At 32.7% G+C, this 25756-nt stretch overlaps 2 protein-coding genes across 18 annotated transcripts; one reads left to right on the top strand and one right to left on the bottom strand.

Annotated features, from left to right (window-relative positions):
• Window positions 1-6825, bottom strand: LOC100882394 (hippocampus abundant transcript 1 protein). 8 transcript variants are annotated; one of them, XM_076538657.1, is made up of 9 exons: window positions 6614-6726; window positions 6362-6493; window positions 3122-3346; window positions 2521-2922; window positions 2223-2444; window positions 1720-2003; window positions 1344-1644; window positions 1082-1238; window positions 1-781 (listed from the first exon to the last, which is right to left on the bottom strand). In XM_076538657.1, the coding sequence occupies exons 3-9, from the start codon at window positions 3254-3256 to the stop codon at window positions 675-677; spliced, it is 1608 nt and encodes a 535-aa protein (XP_076394772.1). In that variant the 5' UTR covers window positions 3257-3346; window positions 6362-6493; window positions 6614-6726; the 3' UTR covers window positions 1-674. The 8 variants fall into 8 exon arrangements, with proteins under 8 accessions (XP_076394772.1, XP_012136319.1, XP_012136323.1 ...); XM_012280929.2 differs by lacking the exon at window positions 3122-3346 and having other exon boundaries at window positions 6693-6825; XM_012280933.2 differs by lacking the exon at window positions 3122-3346 and having other exon boundaries at window positions 6614-6721.
• Window positions 6799-24361, top strand: Wnk (Wnk kinase). Of its 10 annotated transcripts, none has more exons than XM_076538647.1 (22): window positions 6820-6910; window positions 7376-7510; window positions 8864-9404; window positions 9523-9662; window positions 10818-11079; window positions 11175-11448; window positions 11538-12679; window positions 12778-12950; window positions 13041-13419; window positions 13541-15570; window positions 15673-15901; window positions 15970-16167; window positions 16677-16751; window positions 17373-19609; window positions 19703-20132; window positions 20209-20334; window positions 20438-20809; window positions 20889-21054; window positions 21162-21247; window positions 21317-21384; window positions 21456-21628; window positions 21733-24361. In XM_076538647.1, exons 3-22 carry the CDS (start codon window positions 9171-9173, stop codon window positions 22509-22511), a joined length of 9573 nt encoding a protein of 3190 aa, XP_076394762.1. In that variant the 5' UTR covers window positions 6820-6910; window positions 7376-7510; window positions 8864-9170; the 3' UTR covers window positions 22512-24361. The 10 variants fall into 10 exon arrangements, with proteins under 10 accessions (XP_076394763.1, XP_076394762.1, XP_076394766.1 ...); XM_076538651.1 differs by lacking the exon at window positions 7376-7510 and having other exon boundaries at window positions 6840-6991; window positions 16680-16751; window positions 17373-18308; window positions 18369-19609; XM_076538653.1 differs by lacking the exon at window positions 7376-7510 and having other exon boundaries at window positions 6840-6991; window positions 17373-18308; window positions 18369-19609; window positions 20943-21054.
• The last annotated feature ends 1395 nt before the right edge of the window (window positions 24362-25756 follow it).

Here is a 25756-nt window from a genome sequence, read left to right as displayed (position 1 = left end):
TTGACAAATAAATAAAATTTTGTTTATATGAGGCAATTCACAAAAGTATCATAGAAAATATCCTAATTAAAGGTCTAAAATACGAGTGGTCAAAATAACAAGTGCTTTTGCCTAAATTAAAAATTGTTGATTTTGCGCGATTCTAATAAGCAATTGGTGACGTACATGATAAAAATATAGAATTCAACATAAAATATTCATTAGTTTTTATAAGTCTAGTAAAAATACTGGTTATAACTTTCATTCGTTTCACTCTTTTATATTACTGGCAAGCTACACAAACCAGGAGTCACTGATAATCGATTTCAAATATCCAGTGCTTGATTTAATACAATATAATATCATGATTTTTTTCTTTCCTTTCTAAAAAATTTAATTTTTTATGTAACAAAACACCTAAAGAAATTAAATTGAATATGCAGTTCAACCTAAGGATCATAAAACAAGCACTGTTTATAAAAACGTCTCGTAATCTAATTATTAATTAAACTGATAATCCTAGATCAACTTCAAATATTGACTTAAAGACATAATATACTACAGTATAGACAGTTCTCTTGAAGTCCTTGTAAATGTGCACTTGATAGTAACCGTTTCTTTAACTATAGTCCCATCATTCGGCAAGGATACATAACCCTCTTATTTACTGTGGCTTGTCTTAATTTTCATAATAGCTATAGAGCAGCAGAGTTGCAATTATCGACTAGAGGTGACAACGGTCCTATTTTTCCTTTTCCACTTCCCAATTTGTCTCCTTCATAATGTACATCCAAGGATAAACCTTAAATTGTAGTTTCATTTAATATTGTGTGTATGTATACGGGTGTGTGCGTGCGTGTATGCTTAACATATGTGTAACATATAATAATTAAATTTGAAATAAACTTTATATATGTTATATAAAACATAGATGTATTTTAATAATATCAATTATTAAATAGATGTGTTATATATAAATAACAAAATCATTATTTATTATGAAATTTACATGCAGTAATACTGGTTCAGGTAATAGATTAAAATAAAACCCACCACCGAAAATACATCTGAATTTTAATATAACTAGCAACCTTTAACGTACATTTCTGATATGCGTATTTACCGGAGGGCCTCCGGGAGGTGGATGGATGATGTAATGGACCTGTTGGCATTGTGTTTGATTCTGGTATAAATGCAGCTACTAGTAATGCACATATCACAAGTAACGCACCAAACACAAATGGTGGTCCTGGTACAAGCTACAAAGATATTTCTTCTTACTTTCCTTTAAGTATTACCAGTAATCGTTCGTTCGTATAAAAGCTTCTTTTTTTCAAAAGCGTATGAATTATAATTTCACTAACCTGGGTAACTATTTGTGGCATTATGTCGAGATGTTGCGTGGCAGTTCCTGTTTTATTATTTTCATCTAAAGATGATGGCTTTGTAGGAAGGGGAGAATTATCGTTGAGATCAACACGAAAAAGATAAAAGATTACTCCAAACATTGCTGGTCCAAGACCATTACATAATCCACGCATTCCAGTTACCATGCCTTGCACCAAACCTTGCTTGTCGGCATCAGAATGCATGGATATGAATGCAGAGATTGCAGGATATGTAATACTTGACACAGAAGCAAGAACTCCAGCCACCCACACCATCCTTGAAATTATAAAAAAATTTAATAAAATAAAAAGTTATCATTTCCTTAGGTGAGAAGGAAACTGGAAAAGTTACCATGTGTGTGAACCGAAGCCAAACCACATAAGTTGTAACATTTCAAATAAGAGACCTAACATTATAGTATGTTTACTGCCATGCAACCTTATCAAAGGACCTAAGAAACTTTGAGCTCCGACACTTAAAATTCCAACTATGGCAATAAAAATTGCTACCATCAAAGCAGTAAATCCCATAACTTTAGTCAAATAGACAAATATACAACTATACTGTCCTGCTTCAGGAAGATAGCTCAGGAACACAGTAATACCCAACATTAAGATAGTATGATCTTTGCCAACCTAAAATATTAAATAATCTATAATTAATCTTTATATATTTAAAATTTCATATTTCGTATAAAAGTATATTTCCTGGTATAATTTCAATCCAAATATCTCGTTTAAAATAGAACACGAGAATTCCAATAATCAAGGTATATCTATTTTTAAACCCAAACCAGCTAATTTGGATGGATTTCAAGTACATTTCCTTTATATGCAACATAATGAATTACTTACCTTCCCAAGATAAGCAAAGGGATCTGCCTGCTCCCAAGATATAGGTGCTGGTGGACGAGCTTTTTCAGGCAAACTTTCAGGTACAGCCACTAATATAAAAAACACATCCAACACTGCAATAGCAGATGCTAATGCAACTACAAGATTTTCTCCATACAATTTCATGATGTAATTTCCTAATGCTGGACTTATTACCATACTTGCAGCAAAAGTTGCTGAAACCTGAGAAGATAATACAAGAGTTAAATACATTACCAGAAACATGTGTTTTTAATAAACTTAAAGATAGAATACTTACCATGCCATATGCTGCAGATCTTTGATGTTCTTCAGTAACATCAGCAACATATGCAAACACCACTGAAAATGTGCAAGCAAAGACACCACTGATGGAGATCATCGCAAAGAACCACCATGTGTTAATGCTCATTAAAGGAATTGGCGCACATGTGAAGGCTACAGTGATAAGGAGAAAGAATTTTCGACCCCACACGTCAGACAAAGCACCAATCAATGGTGCAGAAAGAAATGACAAGATTCCTTTAATACCCATTATCAAACCATTCATCAGGAACGTATGATTTGGAAATGTAATATTTAAAAGAGAGATAACAGGCATGGTTAATAAACCCCATGCAAAAAATTCCAAAAATATTACAACCAGAGCATGGTACACACTTGCCTCCCCAATACCGGAACTCTGTAAAACAAAAATAATAAATCATATAAATTTATCCTGTTTGAATTGCTGATACAATTCATAAGCAGCCGTGATATCTATCCATTAAACCCAACAAATATGATACAATAGGAAGATAATGTTACACGAATATAATAGTACTATAATTTTCTCTGGATTTATCAAAACTATAAGCACTTTGCAAATTGTGACAGCTGACCTTAAGATGCCTGTAGCATTGCTGAGCAAATGTAAGAGGAGGTGTGAGTTTAGCAATAGCATGTTCTTGGCTGTTGTGAATTTCAGAACAGGAAGGGCTCAGGCCCTCTGCTCCGCCTGTTGCCCCAGGGGGCATGACCCCTAAGAAGTGCTACTATATATATTTCTTTCCATATTTACAATTCTATCAATTTTTCATTTATCAGTTGTTCAGATCCATATAATACTGTAACGAATAACCTTGACTTAGCATTATGTCAACTGCACATTTTCAAATGTTCAATCTAATCTTCATTAATAGTTATTTGTTACGTTACTGTACTTTATTAATTATATTTATGTAGTAACTTCAATTTAAGAAGCTCTACTTCCATTTCACTTTCAGTTTGATACATTTAGACTTAATGCCTGTATCTATTTTTCATTGTATCACACATATCAACTTGTCTAATAAAATATAACTTGTATTTATTTCTATTTTGTAATAGATTGTAATATTTCAACTACATATATATAACTGAATTAGTAATTGCAACAAGCTTCTTTTTTATTGCTGTAACATTAATTTTATATAATTTGTGCCTCGTTAAAATATCAAAAACTAGATTAAGCGCATGAAATACAACTTGTTAACACAAAATATATTCTGCGTTAATATTCAGCAGTATTGAAAGACCAACTTATTTACTAAATATTGTATCATATCATTGTTTAATTTCATAGTGCAACATTTTATTTAAATAACTTTACAAATTCTCTTTATCATCATTACTTCTGATTATGTCTCTTTCCATTGAAACAAAGTATGGCTTTCTTCTATATCTTCCTTTTTACATTTCTCAGCAATATAAATACAAAAGAGTTCATAAGTACTTCAAATGTTATGTTAAAATCATTACTATCAAACAAAATACATAGATATAGTCATTTTAAAAATATACTCTTTTGTCATATATATAGACATTTAGAACATTCTTTCTAACAACTTAACTTTCGAAGACATCTTGCTTACGAAGCACTACATTATTAATAAATGAAAGTTTAAAATACTTCAAATTTCATTTTTTATGTAGTGCCATTTGAACATTCTTCTGTCAATAATTTTCCTTTTTCAACAAAAACTGTCATGTTCTACTTGTCAGTTAGCAATTTCACGAGTAAATTCGAGTAGCACAACTTTATAAAAAATATTATTTAGCGTAATGTCATGCGTATCTCATAACACCCGAAAAATACAATCGCCCAAAATAATCTTTGACATTTAAGTTCTGTGTAAAATTCGTACGTCAAAGTGTTGCATTAAAATGTATTAAAAAGTGATGCGATCGGTGACAAAATCTATATCGGGTGGAGAGATTTGTCTTATTTCTTGTATTTCTCGCTGTCATAACTTATTGTCAACGCCTCTTCGTTAAAATATTTAAAACCACATATTTATTCGTCACTTATACAAGTTTTGTTATTCAAACTTTAGTCTTGTTCGATGTAATTGTAACAAATTTGAAATGAAAACTCGAATCACTGCATTGCAACTCTACCACCAAACCCCCCCACTTTTTCCATGTAAACTATAGTTGTTTCATCATAACTTTAGATAGAATGTAACCTAAAATATCTAGTAACGAAAAATTTATCGTTTCGTCCATTATGATAACTCGTCCGAAATGAAAGATACTGACTGATTAAAAGATATCAACATATTTTCTTCATTATCCATTTAATAATCAGATAGCTTGTCTCTTATCAACTAGATGTTGTTAGCATCTGATCAATATGCGCAAGTACAGCATTATTCGATGAATCTATACATATGTAATATTACTGTAATAAGAAAGCGCTAATACGTTAATACTCTACTCTATGCTATTAAAACCTCGAAACATTCTTCTAAATGAAATAATAATATGTCTATGCATTCTTACAAATATACAATTTATTTTAATGTCAGATCAAAATAAATTCACTGATTATGAATAAAAAATAATTTAACTTTATCTGTGAATAATGAATAAATAAAAATTACTTACTACTTTTCAATGGCCATTCGAAATTTTTATGTAAAGCAAATAATTTTTTTAACGAATTATTTATTTATATATTTATATATTAGATTTTTTAATGTTCGAATATTCAAATTTCAATCTTTTAATACTAAAACACTCAAATTCCAAATCATAAATACAATTAGAAACTATGTAAAAGACAACCATCTGGATTATACATTTGAGAGTTGATTAGAACATTCTAATGGCTGACATCGAATATTGTTCGTTGATACACAAAAATGAAATACAATTATGCAATAACGTAATTAAGAAATCATAAATAACAGGTAAATAATAGAATAAGTTGTATTCAAACAATGTCCATCACTTATTTATATTTTTCTAAATAAGCCAGTCATAATAACAAAGAACAATTTAATGCTTATAACATTGTGGAACCTGTTATTATTTTAATAAATATCATTATATTTTTAGCTATTTATTTCTTCTCACTGAAATTGGTTAATACCAAAACATACTTTTAACATGCGTTGAATCAATTATAAAGTAAATAACAAAAAGATTCGTATAATTTAAAGCAAATATTCTTTGAATTCTGTTGAACATTAACTATTCTATATTTTATACATAAAAAAGTATTTTCAATTGTTTTTAGAAACAAAATGAAACAGAAGAAGCTGGTTGCAGATCTAAAATATTAGGAACATATAAAAATTGAAATTATTCGAATACAGTTTGTTACGAGTAGTTTGACTTATATCTCAGGCATCACAAAAGCTATAGAATCAAAATATAAGCATCTCAAATTAATTGGTCATACTTTCAGGAGATTTAAAATATTATCTATATAAAACATTTTATTTATATTTCACAATCTTCTACATAAAAATAAATGATACTAATACACATATATGAAAATGAACAAAGGTTCAGCCATGTGTCAATGCTATTATTACAATGTAATCACGCTAAAACTCACACAAGTTTTGTAGCTTTAATTGATTTAAAAATAAGTCGAAGGAGTAGTAGTAAATGGAGTAAGGAACACTTTGCATTCTTACTGATTATTATGCATTACTAAGTACGAGATAAACACAAAATAACGTCATTGGACTTATCATGCTTCGAACGAAAAGACGTACTTACGTTGAACGTGAAATTAGAGAGAACGTACATAAAAATGATCTATACGTAACTTAAAATTCTAATAGATATTAAACTGAATGTTTTAGTACCGTAATGACACCATCCTTAATAATGAATTTTCGGCTTCGTACGATCATGCCCACGACCTTCTTTGAGACCTTGGCGGGCATATTCACGCACTGCGCGCACAGACTCTTCCGCTTTTTCAGTTTCATTAATTCCTAAAAATTGGGTAACACTATGTGAGTCATTTTTCTGCGATATCGTTATGCAAACACAAAAGACACTATTATCTCTAAATTGTTTTTGCGATCATATCTACATAATGCTACAATACACACTTAACCATCCCCACAGCCTATTACAGACTATCAGGTAAGTACAATATGTTTTACATAGAATGTAGAATCGAAAGTGTACCGACGAAGTAATCGGGTACGAAGTAAGCGCCATCCAGTAATGATACCAGAGAAACTTTTGGATGCATTTCTCAGAACGAATATCGGCGCCTATGTGTATGCGGCATTACTTTATAACTTGATCATTGTTAACGCATAGCACCACGAGAGTGCGCGTTATTCAGTGAAAAAAAATGGTGGTTATTTGGGTGTAGTCGGGCGATTTTCTGCAACACAAATGTGAGTACCGGCTGACTACGGAATTACGAGTGCTGTTTGTCAGTGCATCGCGAAGCTAATATGACCGGGTCTATATCGGAGGTAATGAAACTATTGATAACTGAACAGATACCTTAAATTTTCACACGAAATCGCGACACTGAGTAGGTATTGTTGTTCACGCATCTCCGCATGACAACTACCTCGCGTTTCTTCCCGATCTATTTTATCAGTCAAAAATCTCGGATAAGCCCGTGACGTTCATGGAGAACGAATATATTCGAATTTATTCGTAATTTTGGTAACCTTTGACCGTTGGACAAGCTGTAAAATATACATTGACGCGGTATTTTTGGGATAGATGTCACATTATCTTGGTGTCTGACTATATGCGCGCCGTACGAATGTGTGCATTTATTTGATTTGCGGTATACGTGTGTGGTACTTCCTCTTCACCCCGTAATACGCAGTCGTTCCTGTGTACAGCATGCAGTGCAACGGTGTGTCCGTGAGATACGTATATCACAGTATATACGTAAGACCTGCTACTTGCTATATACTGTCAACATTTTTCAAGTGACTGTTCCACGATGCTTGACAACATACTGCGATATTAACGAAGTAAATTTTTTCCCTTTGTATTCGTTTGCTTTGTTCGATCATCAGCGATCGCGGGATTTGTTTTGTTAGAATAATCGAAAAAAATATCGGTTTCACTTTATTGACAAAACGAAATATTTGTAACGTTGAATATATCTGAAGCACTAATTCTGTGATCGGTTGCCCTCAACATTTATTGGCAGTCATGATCAACATTATGCTATTGATGTTACTAAATTTATACAATCCGTGCAATATAATAAACGTTTGCAAAACAGGAATAAATAGTGCTGTAAGAATTATTCACGTACGATTTTCTCTTTGGAAAAATTCATTCAAAATTGGCTGGTCAATTTTATTTCAGTCTCAATGCTTCTATTTTGTTTTTATTCTTCAAAAGTAAGAAATTAATCTTTTTTATGCACTTGCTACGAAAATTGCAAATTATTTGCACATTTAACATATGGTATATAGTAATCAATAAATTCATGAAAAATATGTATGAATATTGCATATATTTTTAACACAGACATAAAAGAAAAGTTTGATATTATTTGAAGTACAATAAAAAAATCATTTTTTTTTATTTTAATTATCAATCATTATTAATATTTAATACATAAAATTCATGTGAATTAAATTCAATTATGATTTATTTACAAATCGTTTTATTCTCAATTAATTTTTTTACTAACAATGGGATTAACATATGCTTTAATTTTTAATTATAATTTATAATTACGTTTTCAAAATGTTAATTTTCCTTTTAATAATTACAACCTTACCTTATAATCACACTTATCTAAACACAAATATAATTTACAACATTTAAGTATTTTAATTTTTATAACAAAGATTGCTAAAAAAATATATTACTTCATAATTTTAAACCCTTTGCACTCTGGCAATATTTTAGTATGTTCTACAAACTCAGTAATTATATACAAAATTTCTGAGAGAAAGTTCAAGATTACCTACTTGTTTTTTATGAATAACAAACACTAAATTTATTATATTGTAAACATTATAAACAAAAAACTGACTATTTATTTAAGTTGAACATTTATTATCCAGTAAAAGGTTAATGAAATCATGATATATAAGGAAGCACAAATTTTTTGGATGACCTAATAACTGCATGGAATGAGAGGACATCAAATTGTTCATGTTAAGACAACTGACATTCTAAATTTTCACAAGAAATGTATATTGTCAATGTATCTGGCATTCTGAGTGCAAAGGGTAATACTATAATAAAGATTTCAAATGGTCAATATGTATATTGTCAGTATTGCAAAATTGTCAAATATATTCAATCTTTTTATTATTGATATTTTCTATTAGATTTTATATGGTTGTGTTTTCTAATTTCAGAATCATTTAACTTGTTTGGTATCCAACAATTACTGAGAATTTGAAATAACAGAGTATACATATGAAACAAAGCAAAAATCTGTGATGAACATAAGAATCTTATACTCTGTATGCTATAAATACGTTCAGTATTTCATAGTTTGAAGAACAAACTTAATCAAGAATACTATGTATTGGTTTCTTCATGAATAATATGGCAGTGAATGATCATATTAAAATTTTGAACAAATCAAACTGAAACACGGAATATATAAAATACGCGAACAAATTTTATAAAGTGAACTCTTTTATAAGTTGCTTATGTGCAATGCCGAGATGTTGCAATGAAAATAAAGCAGTGAGTTCGGTTGGCAACAGTCAGAAACAAAATACAGAAAATATTTTATTAACACAGAGTCATTCTTTTTCAATTGGAAATCCGTTGGAGTTAGACGAAGATCCACCGATTGTTGAGAAATCACACAGAAGAGTTAGGTGTGATTTGAGTCCAGTTCCAACAAACACGAGTACTAATTTAAATATAAAACTTTTAAGTATTAAGGTAAACTTACAATAAATTTTAAATTATTATTTATGTAATACGTCTTTAACTTTATTGATACATGTGTTTTACAATATGTATATTTAGTTATTATATAATATTTACATGTTAATTATAGGGAGATAAAAATACTCGCCAGGATCAAACAAGTACTGGATCTGGTGGGTACAGAGAACGGGAAAAAGAAGTTAAAAAGAGAGCAGCTATAGGCAACACAGTGCGGGGACTCCTCTCATCTGGCCACAGCAGGCAGGACAGGTATAATGATGTCTGTATCAAAATCATGCTTCTTACATTGTCATTTTTTACCTTCTATCATTTAATTCTTTTGCTGTAATTCATTTGCTTTTTATTTAAATATATGTGTTCAATATATATTTATATAATTAATTTGGAATGTATTCTGATTGTAATTTAATATTACATTATTTACCAATTCCATTATTAAAATTTGTCAAACTATAAAATATAATGAAGTAATAATATCTTAATTCCAATACAGTTACACATGCACATAACTCTATCTCTCATCTGTACGGTATATGTACATATTGAAATCATATTTCTTAAAATGTTGGTATTAATTGAAAGCTATAACATGATAGATATAATCAATTTGATCATTGAAGTACTATAGAATTATTAATCTTACTACTAAAAAAATATTTATTATATAAAGTTGAAAATTTCCACTCAGAAAGCAAAGGTATAAATTCAAATGTATTTTCAGAATTACTGACCAGAACTTCAAGTATAAAATTTTATAGATATTGAAAGGTTAGTAATTACATGATTTACATTATTATTACATCGCAGCATAAAATCTCTGATCAATATTACCCTTTAAGTATTAAACATGAAATAACATTTCATGAATAAAAATAATTATTTAACTTTTATGTTCCAAAACCTATACCACTATCATAAATTTTATGTGTATACATTTGATTTGTTTTCTCAGCTATATTTTATATATCTCACCTCGTAAGATTCAGTAGTACTTCAAAATATCATTCATAGCATTTCAACATTATACAATAGAACATAATTTCCTAGCATGTACATTTAGTACTGATGAGACTCAAAATTTCATAATTTAGATTTACTCTCATATTATCCTCATGTAAGGAAATATATTTAAATACAAAATACATGTGCATGTGTGTAATAATTTTGTTTTGTATGTTCATAAGATCATATCCATGATAATTTTAGTCATTAAATCATGTTACAAAAATTAGTAATGATTTTAGTTTTATTGTTTTCCGTTTTTGAAAATATAATTTTACATGTAACATGAAGTTGTCTAGGTAATCTGATTAATGTTTTGTTACATTTAATGGAAGAATATATAAAATGAAAAATGATGTATATATAATATAAAAATTATGTAGTGCTTCTACAATGTTTTAGGTATGAGACAAATAGGCAACGTTCTTCGGGTGGTAGTAGCCTGTCCAGTTTGTGTCCAAAGCTGGTGGCCAGTGGAGGTAGTAATAATCAGGGTGGGATTAGTTTGGCAGTGGGCCACTTAGCCTCTCAAGAAAGTGGAGGCCCTTGTTCAGTTGTAACTACTCAGAGGATTCATAATCACACACATAATCACAAACGCCAAAGGAAATTGTCTGTTGTTTCACAACCTGGTACTAGCGCTCATAGTTGCGGAGATCGAAAGGTATGCCCAAAACTCAACATCAATAATATTTAAATATCAATATGAATTAAATTGCGAAGATCTAGATAAGTAAATTGTAATTATCTATTTCTTAGACATCAAGTATAAGTCGATCTTCTACAACTATTTGTAAGAAACAAGTGAGGATACAAAAAGCTGATCATAGTACAGATTCATTATCTATAACTAGTAACGGAGTTGCAAATAATTCACCTTCTTCTAAAAAGAAAGTTTTGTCTGCATTGCGTATTTCTGAAAAATCGTCCTCTCGGAATTTTAATTCGCCAACCGTAGAACATGAAAATGATCGTAGTTTTAGCGATGCAGAAGAAGCTATTACAGCGACAGAAAATGTTTCCAATGTGCCAGGTATATATCTGTATATATGTATGTATTATTTTTTTTTATACCACGTACAAGTTTCATAATTTTATTATAAATTTTATTTGGACGTATAGGATCTAATTCAACACCGTCGACACCAATTAGTCGATTAAAATCAAAAAGATCAGATGAAGATGAAACAATCGTGGAATGCAATATTAGCGAAGAAGGCGGTAAATCGTCACAGAATGTATCAGATAAGAAGTTATCGTTAGATTGTAATGAACAAAAAGCGTTAACCTCCGAATTTTCTAAAATTTCAAACGTTATAAAAAAAGTATCAGTAAATAGCAGTATCGAAGAAGAAATAATTACTCAAAACAAACAAAAAGTATTCTCTACGTCTTCTATAAGTACAAAATGCAACACTAGTGAAAACAAAAATTTAAGATCTAAAAACAAGTATGTTACAGAAAAGATGATTGAACAGAATGATAATAAGAATTTGAAAGAAACAAACATGGATACAAGTACGTCCACAGAAACGTCCACTTCAGCAGCTTGTAGTAAAAGTAGCGGGAAAGCAAAACGGAAAATATCTAACGAAGAGCTTAAATCTACAGATAACGAAAATGAAAATTTAACTAAAGATTCCGATAAAGATGTGACTGACGATAAAAAGGAGGATACGCGACAAAATGAAGAATCGGTGAAAAGTTCAAGATTCGTGACTTCGAAAGTATCGGAGGAAATAATAGAGCCTGAGGGGAAAGATATGGACACGCAAAGGGAGGTGGAAGAAGAAATGACAATATATGACGAAGATGACAATGGCACCAGTATCAGTGATATTGTTGCTGCACAAGCACTTCATGAATCTCTGAGTAAATTAGGAAAAGTACCACCGTTAGACACAGAAATGGAGGATGTTAAAGATACGAATGTGGAAAGCGAAACGAAGATTGTGAAAGATCCTCAAAAAGAAGTAGTTGGACAAGAAGAGGCAGTGGAAGGTTTTATTGGTCCATTACTCGACGAAAATTTTAAAGCCGATGAAAAATTAACACAAAAGACAATGGCTAGGGAAGAAGTTGAAAATTTATTGAGGAAAGTGCAAAATATTGAAGACGATGATGACGAAGAGAAAGCTATCGGTATATCACCTGACGGTAGATTTCTAAAATTTGAAGAAGAAATCGGTAGAGGCAGCTTTAAGACTGTGTATAGAGGTTTAGATACTCAAACAGGTGTCGCTGTTGCTTGGTGTGAGTTGCAGGTCAGAAAAATTGAATTTAATATTTGTCTATTTAATTATTTTTCTTGAAATATTTTATACGCTGTATTTATACAAAATTATACTGATTTTTTGTTTAGGAGAAAAAATTAAACAAAACAGAAAGACTACGGTTTAGAGAAGAAGCAGAAATGTTGAAAGGTTTACAGCATCCAAATATTGTTAGATTTTACGACTATTGGGAAGTTACACTAACGCGTAGAAAATATATTGTGCTAGTCACTGAACTTATGACTTCAGGAACATTGAAAACGTGAGTATTTAATTTCAGTTCCTGAAAGATCTTTAAAGATTAATTGTTACCGTTAATATCATTTGACATATGTTTTATAATTATATATAGGTACCTAAGACGCTTTAAAAAGATCAATCCAAAAGTGGTAAAATCTTGGTGCAGACAAATTTTGAAAGGCCTTAGCTTTTTACACTCGAGATCACCACCAATTATTCATCGTGATTTGAAGTGTGACAATATTTTTATTACTGGTACAACGGGAAGCGTGAAAATCGGCGATCTAGGTCTTGCAACTCTCAAAAATCGAAGCTTCGCAAAAAGTGTTATCGGAACACCTGAATTTATGGCACCTGAAATGTATGAAGAACATTATGATGAATCCGTTGACGTTTATGCATTTGGAATGTGTATGCTCGAGATGGCTACTAGCGAATATCCATACTCGGAATGCACTGGGCCAGCGCAAATATATAAACGCGTAGTATCGGTAAATTAATAACATTATTTAATAGTATAAACGTAGTTTGTGATCCATAAAAATATGAAGTTTTCTTAACTCTATTTACGTAACCTTTTATTCATTTAATAATACATTGTACATTACACAGGGTGTAAAACCGCAAAGTTATGACAAAGTGGAAAATCCAGAAGTACGCGAGATTATAGAAATGTGTATTCGTCTAAAGAAAGAAGAGCGACCTTTAGTTAAAGATCTATTAAATCATGAATTTTTCGCGGACGATGTTGGATTAAAGTTAGAAATGGTCTCGCGAGATTCAGCCGTCGCAGACGCAGAGTTATCCCGTGTCGAGTTCAGATTAAGAGTGTTAGATCCTAAAAAGCGTACCAATAAACATAAAGAGAACGAGGCGATACAATTTGACTTTGACATTCAAACTGATAACGCGGAAGAGGTGGCTTCAGAAATGGCTAAATCGAGCCTCATACTTGAAGAAGATGTTAAGGCTGTGGCGAAGATGTTAAAATCACAAATCACTACTTTGTTGCGGGAGAGGGAAGAACGTAAAGCCAAAGAAGAAAAAGAACGTTTAGACAGAGAAGCGGACACAACTAATGCAGCCAATGAAAGTCTATTACAGCAACAATTACTACTTCAACAGATGCAGTTGCAACAACAGCAGCAACAACAAATGCAGCCAAACATGGGCATTCAAATTCAAGGCCAAGTACAAATGCAATTACAACAAAACCAAATACCTCTTCAGCAACAACAGCAGCAGCAACAACAAATGCAATCTGCTGCTCAACAGCCCCAGCAACATAATTTACAACCGCAACAAGTTCAGTTAGTTCAACAACAACCGTTGATGCAACAGCAAACATCTGTCGTTCAACCGCAGCAAGCACAACAGATGCAACAAGTACCGCAAGTTTCACAGCAGCAAGTTCAGTATCAGCAACAGCAGTATCAACAGCAACTGCAGCAACAGTATCAACAACAACAGCAGCAGCAACAACAATTTACGCAGCACGTTTCACAGAATTTAACTGCTACATCTTCACAGTGTTCTACTCCTCAAACTGTACAAACTCAACCACAGTTTCCTCAAGTGACTCAACAGATACAACAACAGCAACATCTGCATCAACAGCAACAGTATATACAACTGAATCAAATGAACGTGCCGCAACAAATGAGTCATCAAATGCAACAGCAGATGCAACCTCAGATACAACTTTTATCTCAGCAGCAGCACATGCATCAACAGCTGCAACAACCTCAACAAGTGCAATATTCTCAGCCACAGATGCAGCACGTCCAACAAGTACATCAACATTCAGTAGGTTCATCATCGGTTCAGAATCAGCAATATTATCAACAAGGTACTACAGCAACTCCAGGATATAATACACAACCCATATATCAGCAAAATATATCTCAGCAAATATATCATTCGTACACCAGTTCTAATTCTTCTGGGCATGTCGAAATGTTATCATCTAGTCAGCCTACAACTCAAATGTATTCCCACGCAACTGCGCCCTCAACTTCGCAACCTTACATACAACAAGGAGGGCAAGTTCCAGTTTCAATACCATCCAGCATAAACATTCAAAGCACCTCATCCGCGACTCATATACAAAATACAGTAACTTCTACAATTCCAAATGTGCAGAATGTACAGAATGTACAAAGTGTACAAAATGTACAGAATGTGCAAAACGTACAGGGTGTGCAAAACGTACAGGGTGTGCAAAATGTACAGGGTGTGCAAAATGTACAGAATGTACAAAACGTACAGAATGTACAAAGCGTACAGAATGTACAGAATGTACAAAATGTGCCTACACTTCTTCCAAATGGAGGACATCAATCGCAGTCTCAACAGAACGTTATGGTTCAAATGCAATATTCACAGAGTTCCAGCGTACCCACTTCTGTACCAATGTCCTCTGGAGTAAATGCGCAGTCGATAACAACTTCACAGCATCAACACTTTATTCCAAATACGGATCAGAGTTCCACCACAGACAGATCATCTTTGTCTAAACAAGATACGATGGATTCTATACAGTCTTTGCCAACCGATGTACCAGCTAATATTCAAGATCAAGGGAATGTACCTAACTTGACTAATGCAAACGTTACATCGCAAGCGACAGTATCAAGCGAAGGGTAAATTTATAGTGTCTAATATTAGTGATGGGCAACTGCACCTATGAGGGAAATATAATATAAATGTCCTTTTGTTAATGTAATTTACTCCTTTGATTTTAGAGTAACTCAAGAGACTTCAGAGAACGCCGCTGCATCAGAAAGATCTAAAGTGAAAAGGTCTGGTACAAAACGCAAGAAACCCGGCATCAAACTAACAGTTTTGTCTGTAAGCAGCAACGAGGGACAATCGATGACCGTTGAATGTCAGCTAGATACGAGTAAACAAAAAACTGTAACGTTTAAATTCGATAGAGATGATATGGTACCTACTGATATTGCTAATAATTTGGTAAGCACGCAATTAATAACACTTCTCAAAAACGAAATCCAAAACTTATTCTTTTATTTTTATATCAGGTTGCAGAAAATTTATTACCGCAATCGCAGTGTGAAACATTCGTAGAACTGATTGAAGATATAGTTAAACAATTGCGTTTAGATCCCAGCCGTAGTTTACCTTTAGTAGCACATGGTCCACCAGATCAATCGGCTGGTGGCAGTCCAGTTACGAGCCGTAGACCTAGAGAACGTGACCACAGTCTTGATACAGCTAAGGTAACAATTTTGTATTTTTCTGCATCTCTAGGTATAAGAATCTCGAAATAATATATTAACTAAGAGCGACATATATTTCGATCATAACTTTTAAATTGAAAAATATCGTCACAAGTATTATCTATTGCTACTTAAGAATCTGATACACAAAAGTCCATAATGCATTCTATAGGACTGTTTAATTTGTTATAAGTATTGTATATATGAAACTCGAATAATTGTCATATTTTTGCAGTCTATTTTTAAGAGTAAGAAGTACAATTTTATGTTAAAATCAGTGCCGGTGAAATATAGGGCGAAACAGGCGACAGCCTAAACTAGTTAGCTTTTAGTTCTAATTTAAAAAATTAAGGTGCCGCAAATTGTATTACTCATTATTGTATTTACTAGTAAACCGGCCCTGGTTAAAATAACTTTAAACATATTCTCTAAATATATATCTCATGATCGAATAAAAAAGCAAGGGTGTACCCCAAGGTATAATTTGGTGTGTATCGTTTTGGACGCAGCAGGTGAGACATGGCTCGCTAACTCGTCAAAGCAGCCACCGATCGTCGTACAAAGTCCATCGTAGACACCGCTCGGTGAGTTCATCGTCCCTACTCTACCTTTCCCTGATTCCCATATTTCATCACAATGGTCGTGGACGTTTGTGCATCCTTTTTGATTTGCAATACATTGTGTTCGGACATTTGTGTATCTTTTAAGGCACAGCAATATCATATGACGACATTTCCTTTGTTTTGTAAGTTCATCCCATAGACAGTTCATAATATCACGTTTAAAGGAAACGTTTTATACCTTCATTAATTTAGTTTTGATTCACGTGTTTCGTATTTGAAAATGTTGCAAGAAAACTATATGTTTCGTTCATAAATACATTTCCATTTGTTTGTATTTTCCTTAAAACGTGTGTTATCTATTGTAATTTAATGTAAGTACAGTATAGTCTCACTATATGGCCTCAAATTTCAAGTTTGGACGTTCAAACATCTTGGACATTTTTTAATTTATAAAAGCAAATCCAGAATCATATGACGAGACTCCACTGCATACCTTATAATATAATTGATTTTATTCAAGTGAACTTTGTAATAATTATTTGGTTTTTAACCCAACTTTGTTTTATTTACGTGTCTTCCAGTTATTTTGCGCTGAAAACTAATTACTGAACGTGTAACTAATTATATTTTATATATTTACAGAGAGACGAAACTTCCAACACTTCTACTCCTACGAAATTATTGCCAATTGATCAAATTATTTCTCATATCACGAACAACACCTACATGGAAAAGCAGCAAAGCGTACAAACACCTGACGCTCAGATAGGTACTGAAAATACATCGGCTGAAGCATCGAGAAGATCATCGACTTCCACACAGAATACAGACACATTAACACCGACGAACTTATCGAGTGATCCAACTGATCCAACTCAAGAAAGTATAATCTCTGTAACGTCTGCAGACACGGTTTTAGAAGTACATCATCCGCCAAATGATGATACTTCGAAATCTTATCAATGCTCGACAACGTATACTCAAAGTCAAATACAAAATTCGAGTGCAACTCAAGTAACTGAAAAATCTACAGAATCCATGGTTCATGATACAGTCGATCCTCAAGACAAGGAAACGAATAAAGAAGCAAGTACTGATTCATCAGCTGCTGAAGTAGCTACGTTAACTGCGCCAGTTCCAACGCGAAAAATTTCTCGTTTCTCAGTCAGTCCCGTGGTCGAGCAAAAGGTCGTTGTAAACGAAGAGGAAGAATCTACTGCCGCAGACAGTGCAGACAAATCTAATGTTTTAACAACACAGACTAGTGTATCTTCGCAAGTGAGTACAGAAGGGACGCAAGTAAAACATGATGATTCTGAAGCTAATGTTGTCGAAGCGCAAGCTGCAGTTATTTCTGAAAAATCCACCGCAGAAACAATTCCACAAAATTCTCATTGCGTAGAACAAGTAGATAATATTCATGCAATGCAATCGGCTCCTCAAACTGTGATGCAGGGACAAACAGTTCCACCTATGCCACAAATGCAGCAAAATGTTAATGTTCTACAGTCTAGTCAACACAGCGTCACTATGCAAGGGTCAGGGGTAACGCATCAGCCACTTCAACAAATGCAACCGGTAAGTATACCACAAAGAGGTCTACAAATTCAGAGTTCTATAAATGGGATTAATTTTCAGGGGCAATATCAAAGTCAGCCTATGCAATGCAACGTTTTACTACAACAACAGCAACAACAACAGCAGCAGCAGCAAATGACTGCACAACCAAATTTGATGCAAACACATATTCAACCGGAACACCAACATCAGGGACAAATGCAAACTCAACGAACGCTTCAACAATTCCATACTCAACAAATGCCACAGCAGCATCAACAATATGTAATACTTTCTGGACCCATTCCACAGTTACAGCCAACTGCAATCATAGATGAGAGAAATCGCAGGATTTCAAATATTTCTACCACATCAAATATATCTACGGATTCACAGATTTCGGAGACAACCAGTCTTACCGATGATAAGAAGCAACCTATGGCTGTACCCAATTTATCCATGCCTCAGATGCAACATGTGCAACTTATTCCACAACAGGATGGATTAAACAACGCTTCTTTGCCTCAGACTATCCTGGAACCAGTACAACAGCTTCAAACAATTCCTCAAAACGTAATGAATGTACCATCGACTATGTCCGTTCCTGTTCATCAAGTTGTTGGTGCAGAAGTTGCTCCCAAAGTTGTTCTTAAGACAAAGGAAGTTTCATCTACGCTTCCAGACTTGGCGCAAAATTTAGCGAATATACTTTCAAATCCAAAATCAAAATCCGTAACACCACATTGTTTAACTAGCCATGAGCCAAATCAACCTGTGACCATGGCAGGAGCTACGATACTCGATTATAAACCTACTTTTCAGTCTGAACAATATTTTCAACCTATTCAACCTGAAGCGAGTCAGGTACACATGCAGTCGCAGTTGCCACACAATTACCAAGCAAATATGACACAACAGGGAATTCCACAAACATTTCAGATTGGTCAGCAAACTCATCAAACTCAAATACCTTTGCAACAGGCAATGCAGTTGAATACCACTCAACAAATAGATCCCCAGTTCCAAATAACACAACAAAATTTTCAAGGAATGCAGGTTCATGCGTTATCCGCGCAAGGAAAATGGATCGCATCTGCGCATCAAACTATAATGCAACAGTCTATACCAATCAGGCATCCGCAACAAATTCAACCGCAGTTGCAACAAACTGCTCCTATGCAACAACATATCGTACAGGAAATACAGAATATAGAAGGTTCTGTGTTACCTGATCAGTCTCAGTTTCACCTAAAGCTTCCAGATCAACAACTTCAGGGCAAAATACCAGAAACAGAAAATCAAGAGGGAACTGTTTTACCTGGGTGTGTATATTTTTAATAAAGAATTTAATTAACACTTTTATTAGATTATATAAATTTGCATTATTGATTCCTTTTTTTTAATTTAAATATTAGGCATATCAGTTCCGAACATCTACTATCGGAGGTTGAAAGTTCCAGTCACGATATAACTCCAGAGCATACTATCGTCGAATCTACAGACGCTGCATTGTTCACGCAAAATCAAATATTACAACAGCAACAGCTGCAACAACAACACCGGAAACTTAGTCAACAGAATTCTTTGGATAAAGTTTCTGATGCAAGTACTGGTGTAAGTGTTTCGAGTGGAACAGCAGGTCCACAAACGATAGCAGACCTCCATCAAAAACTTGTACAATTAACAAGTCAGCCGTCCGAAGCACTCAACGTAGGCACACCACCTATAAGTTATCCAGCTACTCCTCATAATCATCAAATGATTGGAGGATGCGATGCGTATATGCATTCTTTGCAACAGAAACTTGTCAATATTGGTATGCCAATTTCGACTGCGCACGGTATTGTAAGTTATTTACTAAAGATGTTTATACAAAATTAAATATATCTTAAACATGACTAATATAAACAAATTTTTATAGGGTCCTTTATCGCCTCAGACTACGACACAAACTTCCGCGTCTCTGGCTGATCCCAACGTTCCAACAAGCGGTGAAAATGTTTTAGCTCATGAAGGCTCCGTTCATCCACTTGCATTTTCTCAAACTGTAAGCTTTATTAATAAGAAAATTATATCTGTAACGAAGAATTTAAGGTAGTAGTAAAAAGTACTATTATAATATGTCCTATAAATCTGTTTTATTTATTCAGCATGTAGATTGCTCTCTCGATAGTCCAACACCGGGAGGAGCCCCTACAGGTTCAGAAACCATGAGTCCTAGTAAAGAGAGCATAAAAGTTCGAACGCAAAGGCCAGGATCTCGCCTACAAGAACTGGAACAAGAATTGGCTAAGATTCACCACAGAGGCTCAATTCTCTCAACAGCTTCGCCACAACCGTTAACACCACCTGTTTCTGCTGTTGGTTCCGTTCAACCATCTTTGCAGCCTACTCAAAGTTTGTTAACTACTGTTCCACCTGTGGCTACTGTGCCTGTCGCTACTGTTACTCCCAGTGTCATTTCATCACGCTCTGATACGAATACTCCAGTCCAAATAGAACCTCAAGAAAATGTTTCTGAGGTAAATTGAAAACTTACGTCATCAGATTCTAATATGCCAAACAGGTATTCTTTGAATAGTAATTATTTTATTTTGGTAGAAGGGTAATACTATACAACCCGTTAGAAAAATATCAAGATTTGTGGTTTCCAAGGTCGCAGGTCCTCCTATTAGTGCTGCTACGTCGAATCAACAACTACAACATACTGATATACCTAAAAATCAAATGGAAGATCCAAAGATTTATCATACAGATGACATGCAGGGTAAGAGATATAGTTTAAATATCTTCAAAGAAACGAAGGGTTGTTACAAGCACTGTTGCGTATATTTAGTTTTAGACATTTGAAGCTAAAATATTTTTCAATTGTAGGTACATCAGTGCAAGTGATTCATAGTCGTGAAGGATCTCTTCCGCCCACACAAATTACGCAGCCTATTACCGCCCCTGTAGTAGAAGTAAGTATTTCAAGTAAAAAAATTGTTATTGAAAACATATTGATCAAACTATTGGTATACTTCTTACAGCAATTGGAAAAGGATGAAAGATTCTGGACACTGACACCGAGCGAAGAATATCAGTTGCTCATAAAAAAGTAAGTTTGTGTCCCTAACTATTTGATATAAAAATTCCATGAAATTATAAAATAATTTTATGCTTATGTAGACAAACTATGGAATTGGAAACACTGCAAAGGAGACATAGGGAAGAATTAGAACGTTTTCAACAACATCAATTACAGTTATTGATTCAGCAACAACAGCAAGCAAGTGCACTTCATCAGCATCATCACCAACATCATCCAGTGCTTTATCATACCGTAACAACTAGTATAGCAGGTTAGAAACAATTTTAATATATAAAAAGTAAGATTTTACGTAAGATTTCTACGTTGTTACATTTCCATAATCTATTGTAATGACACAGCTCTTTTTTTAAACAGGCCAAACTAGACTTCCAAGTGCTGAAGACTATTTAATGTTTAATACAACACCTCAAACTCCATTACAAAAAGCCCCAAGTAATTATCCAGATACCGACGAGACATTACGATTAGCTATGCAAAAATTAAAACAAACTCCATTGCAACTACAACCGCAACAGGCAGCAGCTGGAATACCACATGCTTATGTTATTCCAATTCCAGTAGTGCCTTCCGAAACTATGCAAAATGTGCCCTCTCAACAGTCCAGTAGTTACACAAGTGAAGTTGCAGAATCTCTTGATTCAACGCATAATCCAACAATTATAAATTCAACGCAGTATCAGTTTACACCTATGCTATCGGATGGAACAAACATTGCAGTATCTTCGACGGGATCGTTAGTTACATCTATACCTATATCAAGTTCAACGGGAAGTGGGGCATATATCCAGTACCATGAAAATCAAACATTACCTAACTTCCAAACCTTCAGCTGTACACCACATGGCGGTTTCTTTTTACCGGCTGGTTATCGACTAATATATGCTCCTCCTGGAGCATCTCAATCTCAATCTCAGTCTCAGTCTCAATCTCAGTCTCAGTCTCAATCTCAGTCTCAACCTCAGTCTCAACCTCAGTCTCAACCTCAGTCTCAGTCTCAGTCTCAACCTCAGTCTCAACCAGTTACTCCAGCTACTCCTCATATAGGAAGTTCTCATGATGGCACGCCACCAGCAGAACCTTTACAATCGAATACTGATAATTCAACTGCTCCTCTTTCCCATACTGATCAATAACGTAATATTTAGCAAATTATAGTCTATATTTCGACTTATTCATTTCCGTAATATGTTGTTTATTTAACTTGTTGTTCTTATCTGCTAGTACGAAATCATACATTATCTATTATTCTAATATAATTTTGCTAATACGTATTGCTACAGTGATCCTCGTGGATACGTATGCGGGGAGGCGCAAATGAAAGTATTTAGGATGTATTTGATATTGCAACATCCATTACGTAATTGCTAAAATATTCTTGCTGTCTACGCGTGAGCATGATACTAATGTTTGATTATGTGCCTCGCAGCAAAAGAGAAAAAGAATAAGAACTCAGATATGAACACGGAGAATATTTTGAATGAACGAATTATGTTTCTGGACAAGAGGAGAAAAAAGATATTGAAATTTGAGGATAGAGGCCTTTACATGTACTGTGCTTATACCTTATACAGTAGATATCCTTCGTTAGTGAAAATGATGCTTCTCGAAAGACTTTTTCTGCTCTCAATTTATTAGCAGCACAGTCCACATTAGTACAGGCCTCAGCTAGTCTTATGAATGAAATGGCGTACAGCCATTCTGCTCGATGTATATGTATAACTGTTAATGTATACTGAATGCTTCGAAGAGAGAATGTATGTTTACGTGTGCATGTATGTGATTGCAGGAGTCAGGCAAAGAAAAAAAATATGATTAATATAGTCACTGTTATGCTTTAATGTATTTCTAGCGATTTTACCTACTTCAATTAAAAAAAAAAGAAGTCATGTGTTACTAGTTAGCAGTCCCATGTATCTTATCTAATATTATATCAACTTATTATATCTTTTTTTTAGACTCTTTTTCCAATATTTTTATTATCATACGTTTGATTTATTGAAATTTATCTGATAAAAATCGGCATTTTCTTTACGGTACGTTTGCACAATCTATTTTGAATATTTTAGGAATTTTATTATTTAGCACTTTAATTTCCAATAATTAAATGATATCTTTAAAAAATAATTGGCATATCTATTGGAAAATTAAAGGAAAGAAAAAAAGAAAGCTCAATAGTAACATGGCATAGACATTAAATTCATATTTGTTTTAACGATATCAAAGTGAATAATTTAATGCATAGAATATGTTCCAGGATATATATATATTTTAAATTTTTATCTGTGCTATCACGTATTGCATATTGCAATATAGTTAAGAATAGCTTGTTTATATAACTACGAATATTACTAATGTTTTCCGATGATTATAATGTTATCTTTATTTCGTTCAAATGATTGCAGTTCACGCCGCTTTTAATGTTGCGAGTTACTACTGCTTCTGACATGGATTTATTATTGTCAGTATTACAATTACGAACATTGTTTTCAAATTGAATATGAACCCCTTTTATAATATCCAATTATCAGTATACTGATTATAATTACGTTAAACTTGATAAATTTCTCTGAGTTCTTTCATGCACATTTTACTCATACGTTTTACATATTATAATTTTATTATTATGTTCCTTTATTTTTTCATGATATAAAATAAATACGATCACCAATCCTCGAGTCCAGTTGATCCACCTGATAATAAATTCATGTGACTGTTGAACGAAACAATTCAATAGATAATTGTACGTATTTCTTATGGAAATACATTGCAGTTAATCTTATATAGTTACTTTTAAATAAATTTATTAGATAATACTCAAAGAACATATAGTGTGTAATACTTATTGTATATATTATTGTTCATTTACTGTTTGGTGGATTGGCTTTCGATGAGAATGCAATTTCTATATTTATTAATAAAAAACTGGATATTTTAAATTTTTCTAAATAAAATGCGTTTAACGTGACAATTTTCAATGATATAATTTACAGAATTATTTATTGAATGTGATGAAACGAATGAAAGAGACAATAGGAACAGATATTATTTCATTAATAATATTGCAACAGACTATTTCCTTCCAATTAAATATAATGTGATTTTAACTATATCTAGTATTACATCAATGGTATAATCAGAGTAATTTTTGTAAAACATTCTTGTTGTTTTACCAAAGAATATCAAACTATGCTACTTCATATGGAAAAAAACACAATATAAATTCATCATAATTCTTTTCTACCAATATGGCACCTAACTTGATGGAATTGAACTTAGTACATTCAAACTTAGGTATTACGATATATTTTTCAGAAAATATGACAAAAAAGACAAAACATATTTTGCTACATTTAAAAATTCACACAGCAAATCTTAGTACATATTGATGGATCAGAATTTAATGAACTAATTTATAAATCGTTTTAGTTTATTTAATGAATTCATTATATTAACTGAAAATAATACATACATACATGTATATACATACATGTGATGTGTGTATACAATTTGTTGATTTATATACATTGTACGTATAAGTATACTATTTTGAACAAACATATGAAATTTTAAAAACGCAATTATAAGAAAACATGTTAATTATGTTATGAAATTACGTTACCTAATGATTCTTTGAGAAAAAACGATTCACCCTCTTGGTTTTCATGTTCAAAGATAAAAACAAAATCTTGTCTCAGGAAGCAGAATTTTTAAATTTATCTACAGATTACTGAAAGCTTATGTAGAAATTAAAACTCACTGATTAAAGCATGCAAAAATAGTTTTAAAAAAAGAAACACATAATTGTTATCCAAAAAGTGATTTAAATTCTTTGGTATCACATATTAGTGATTAGTTAATTTGCTTGGAATAAAAATGAAAAAGATATGAGAACATTTGGACAAGAATAATCAAAGAGCTTTCCTGTACTAACTAGTATATAAGTTCGTACATGCTTTAAGGTTTGTGTAAACTATGTTGCGTGGAATTCTATAAAGATTTTATAAAGACTGATTAGATATGCATCAGCATTCAACAATGACAAATTAACGTAAAATTTCAATTCAAATGTTTTGCTTGTATATGGAAAGAAATTATAATTGATGGACATTGAAATTGCGTTAATATAAATTTAATTGTAACTTTGATTAATACAGAGAAGTTTAGAATGTTTTGAATGAATCCTATTCAGGATAATATTTTCTGTTCCTTATTAAAAAAAAACTGCAAAATACAGCTTCTGATGTTATTTAATGCATTGTACATTTATGAAAATTTATGAATATATTATATAGACAACAATATGTAATTTTTTAATTGACATAGCACATGCTATATCTTGTGTTTACTTCTAGGTATGCCAAATTTAAAACTTAGTTAA

The sequence above is a fragment of the Megachile rotundata genome, chromosome 13 (assembly GCF_050947335.1).
Source record: "Megachile rotundata isolate GNS110a chromosome 13, iyMegRotu1, whole genome shotgun sequence".
NCBI classification, from domain to species: Eukaryota; Metazoa; Arthropoda; class Insecta; order Hymenoptera; family Megachilidae; genus Megachile; species Megachile rotundata.
The sequence above is the reverse complement of the archived record's forward strand: the minus strand, read 5'-3'. Positions and strand labels throughout refer to the sequence as shown.

Excerpts from the sequence above, each read along its gene's own strand:
- LOC100882394 (XM_012280929.2), bottom strand. The coding sequence starts at position 6,725 with ATGGCGCTTACTTCGTACCCGATTACTTCGTCG. Across the intron at positions 6,494-6,692 it reads CGTACCCGATTACTTCGTCG|GAATTAATGAAACTGAAAAA; the intron begins GTACACTTTCGA and ends CCCAATTTTTAG. Across the intron at positions 1,239-1,343 it reads TGCCACAAATAGTTACCCAG|CTTGTACCAGGACCACCATT; the intron begins GTTAGTGAAATT and ends ATATCTTTGTAG.
- Wnk (XM_076538648.1), top strand. The coding sequence starts at position 9,171 with ATGCCGAGATGTTGCAATGAAAATAAAGCAGTGAGTTCGGTTGGCAAC. Across the intron at positions 20,133-20,208 it reads TTTCGACTGCGCACGGTATT|GGTCCTTTATCGCCTCAGAC; the intron begins GTAAGTTATTTA and ends AAATTTTTATAG. Across the intron at positions 21,248-21,316 it reads TTACCGCCCCTGTAGTAGAA|CAATTGGAAAAGGATGAAAG; the intron begins GTAAGTATTTCA and ends TACTTCTTACAG.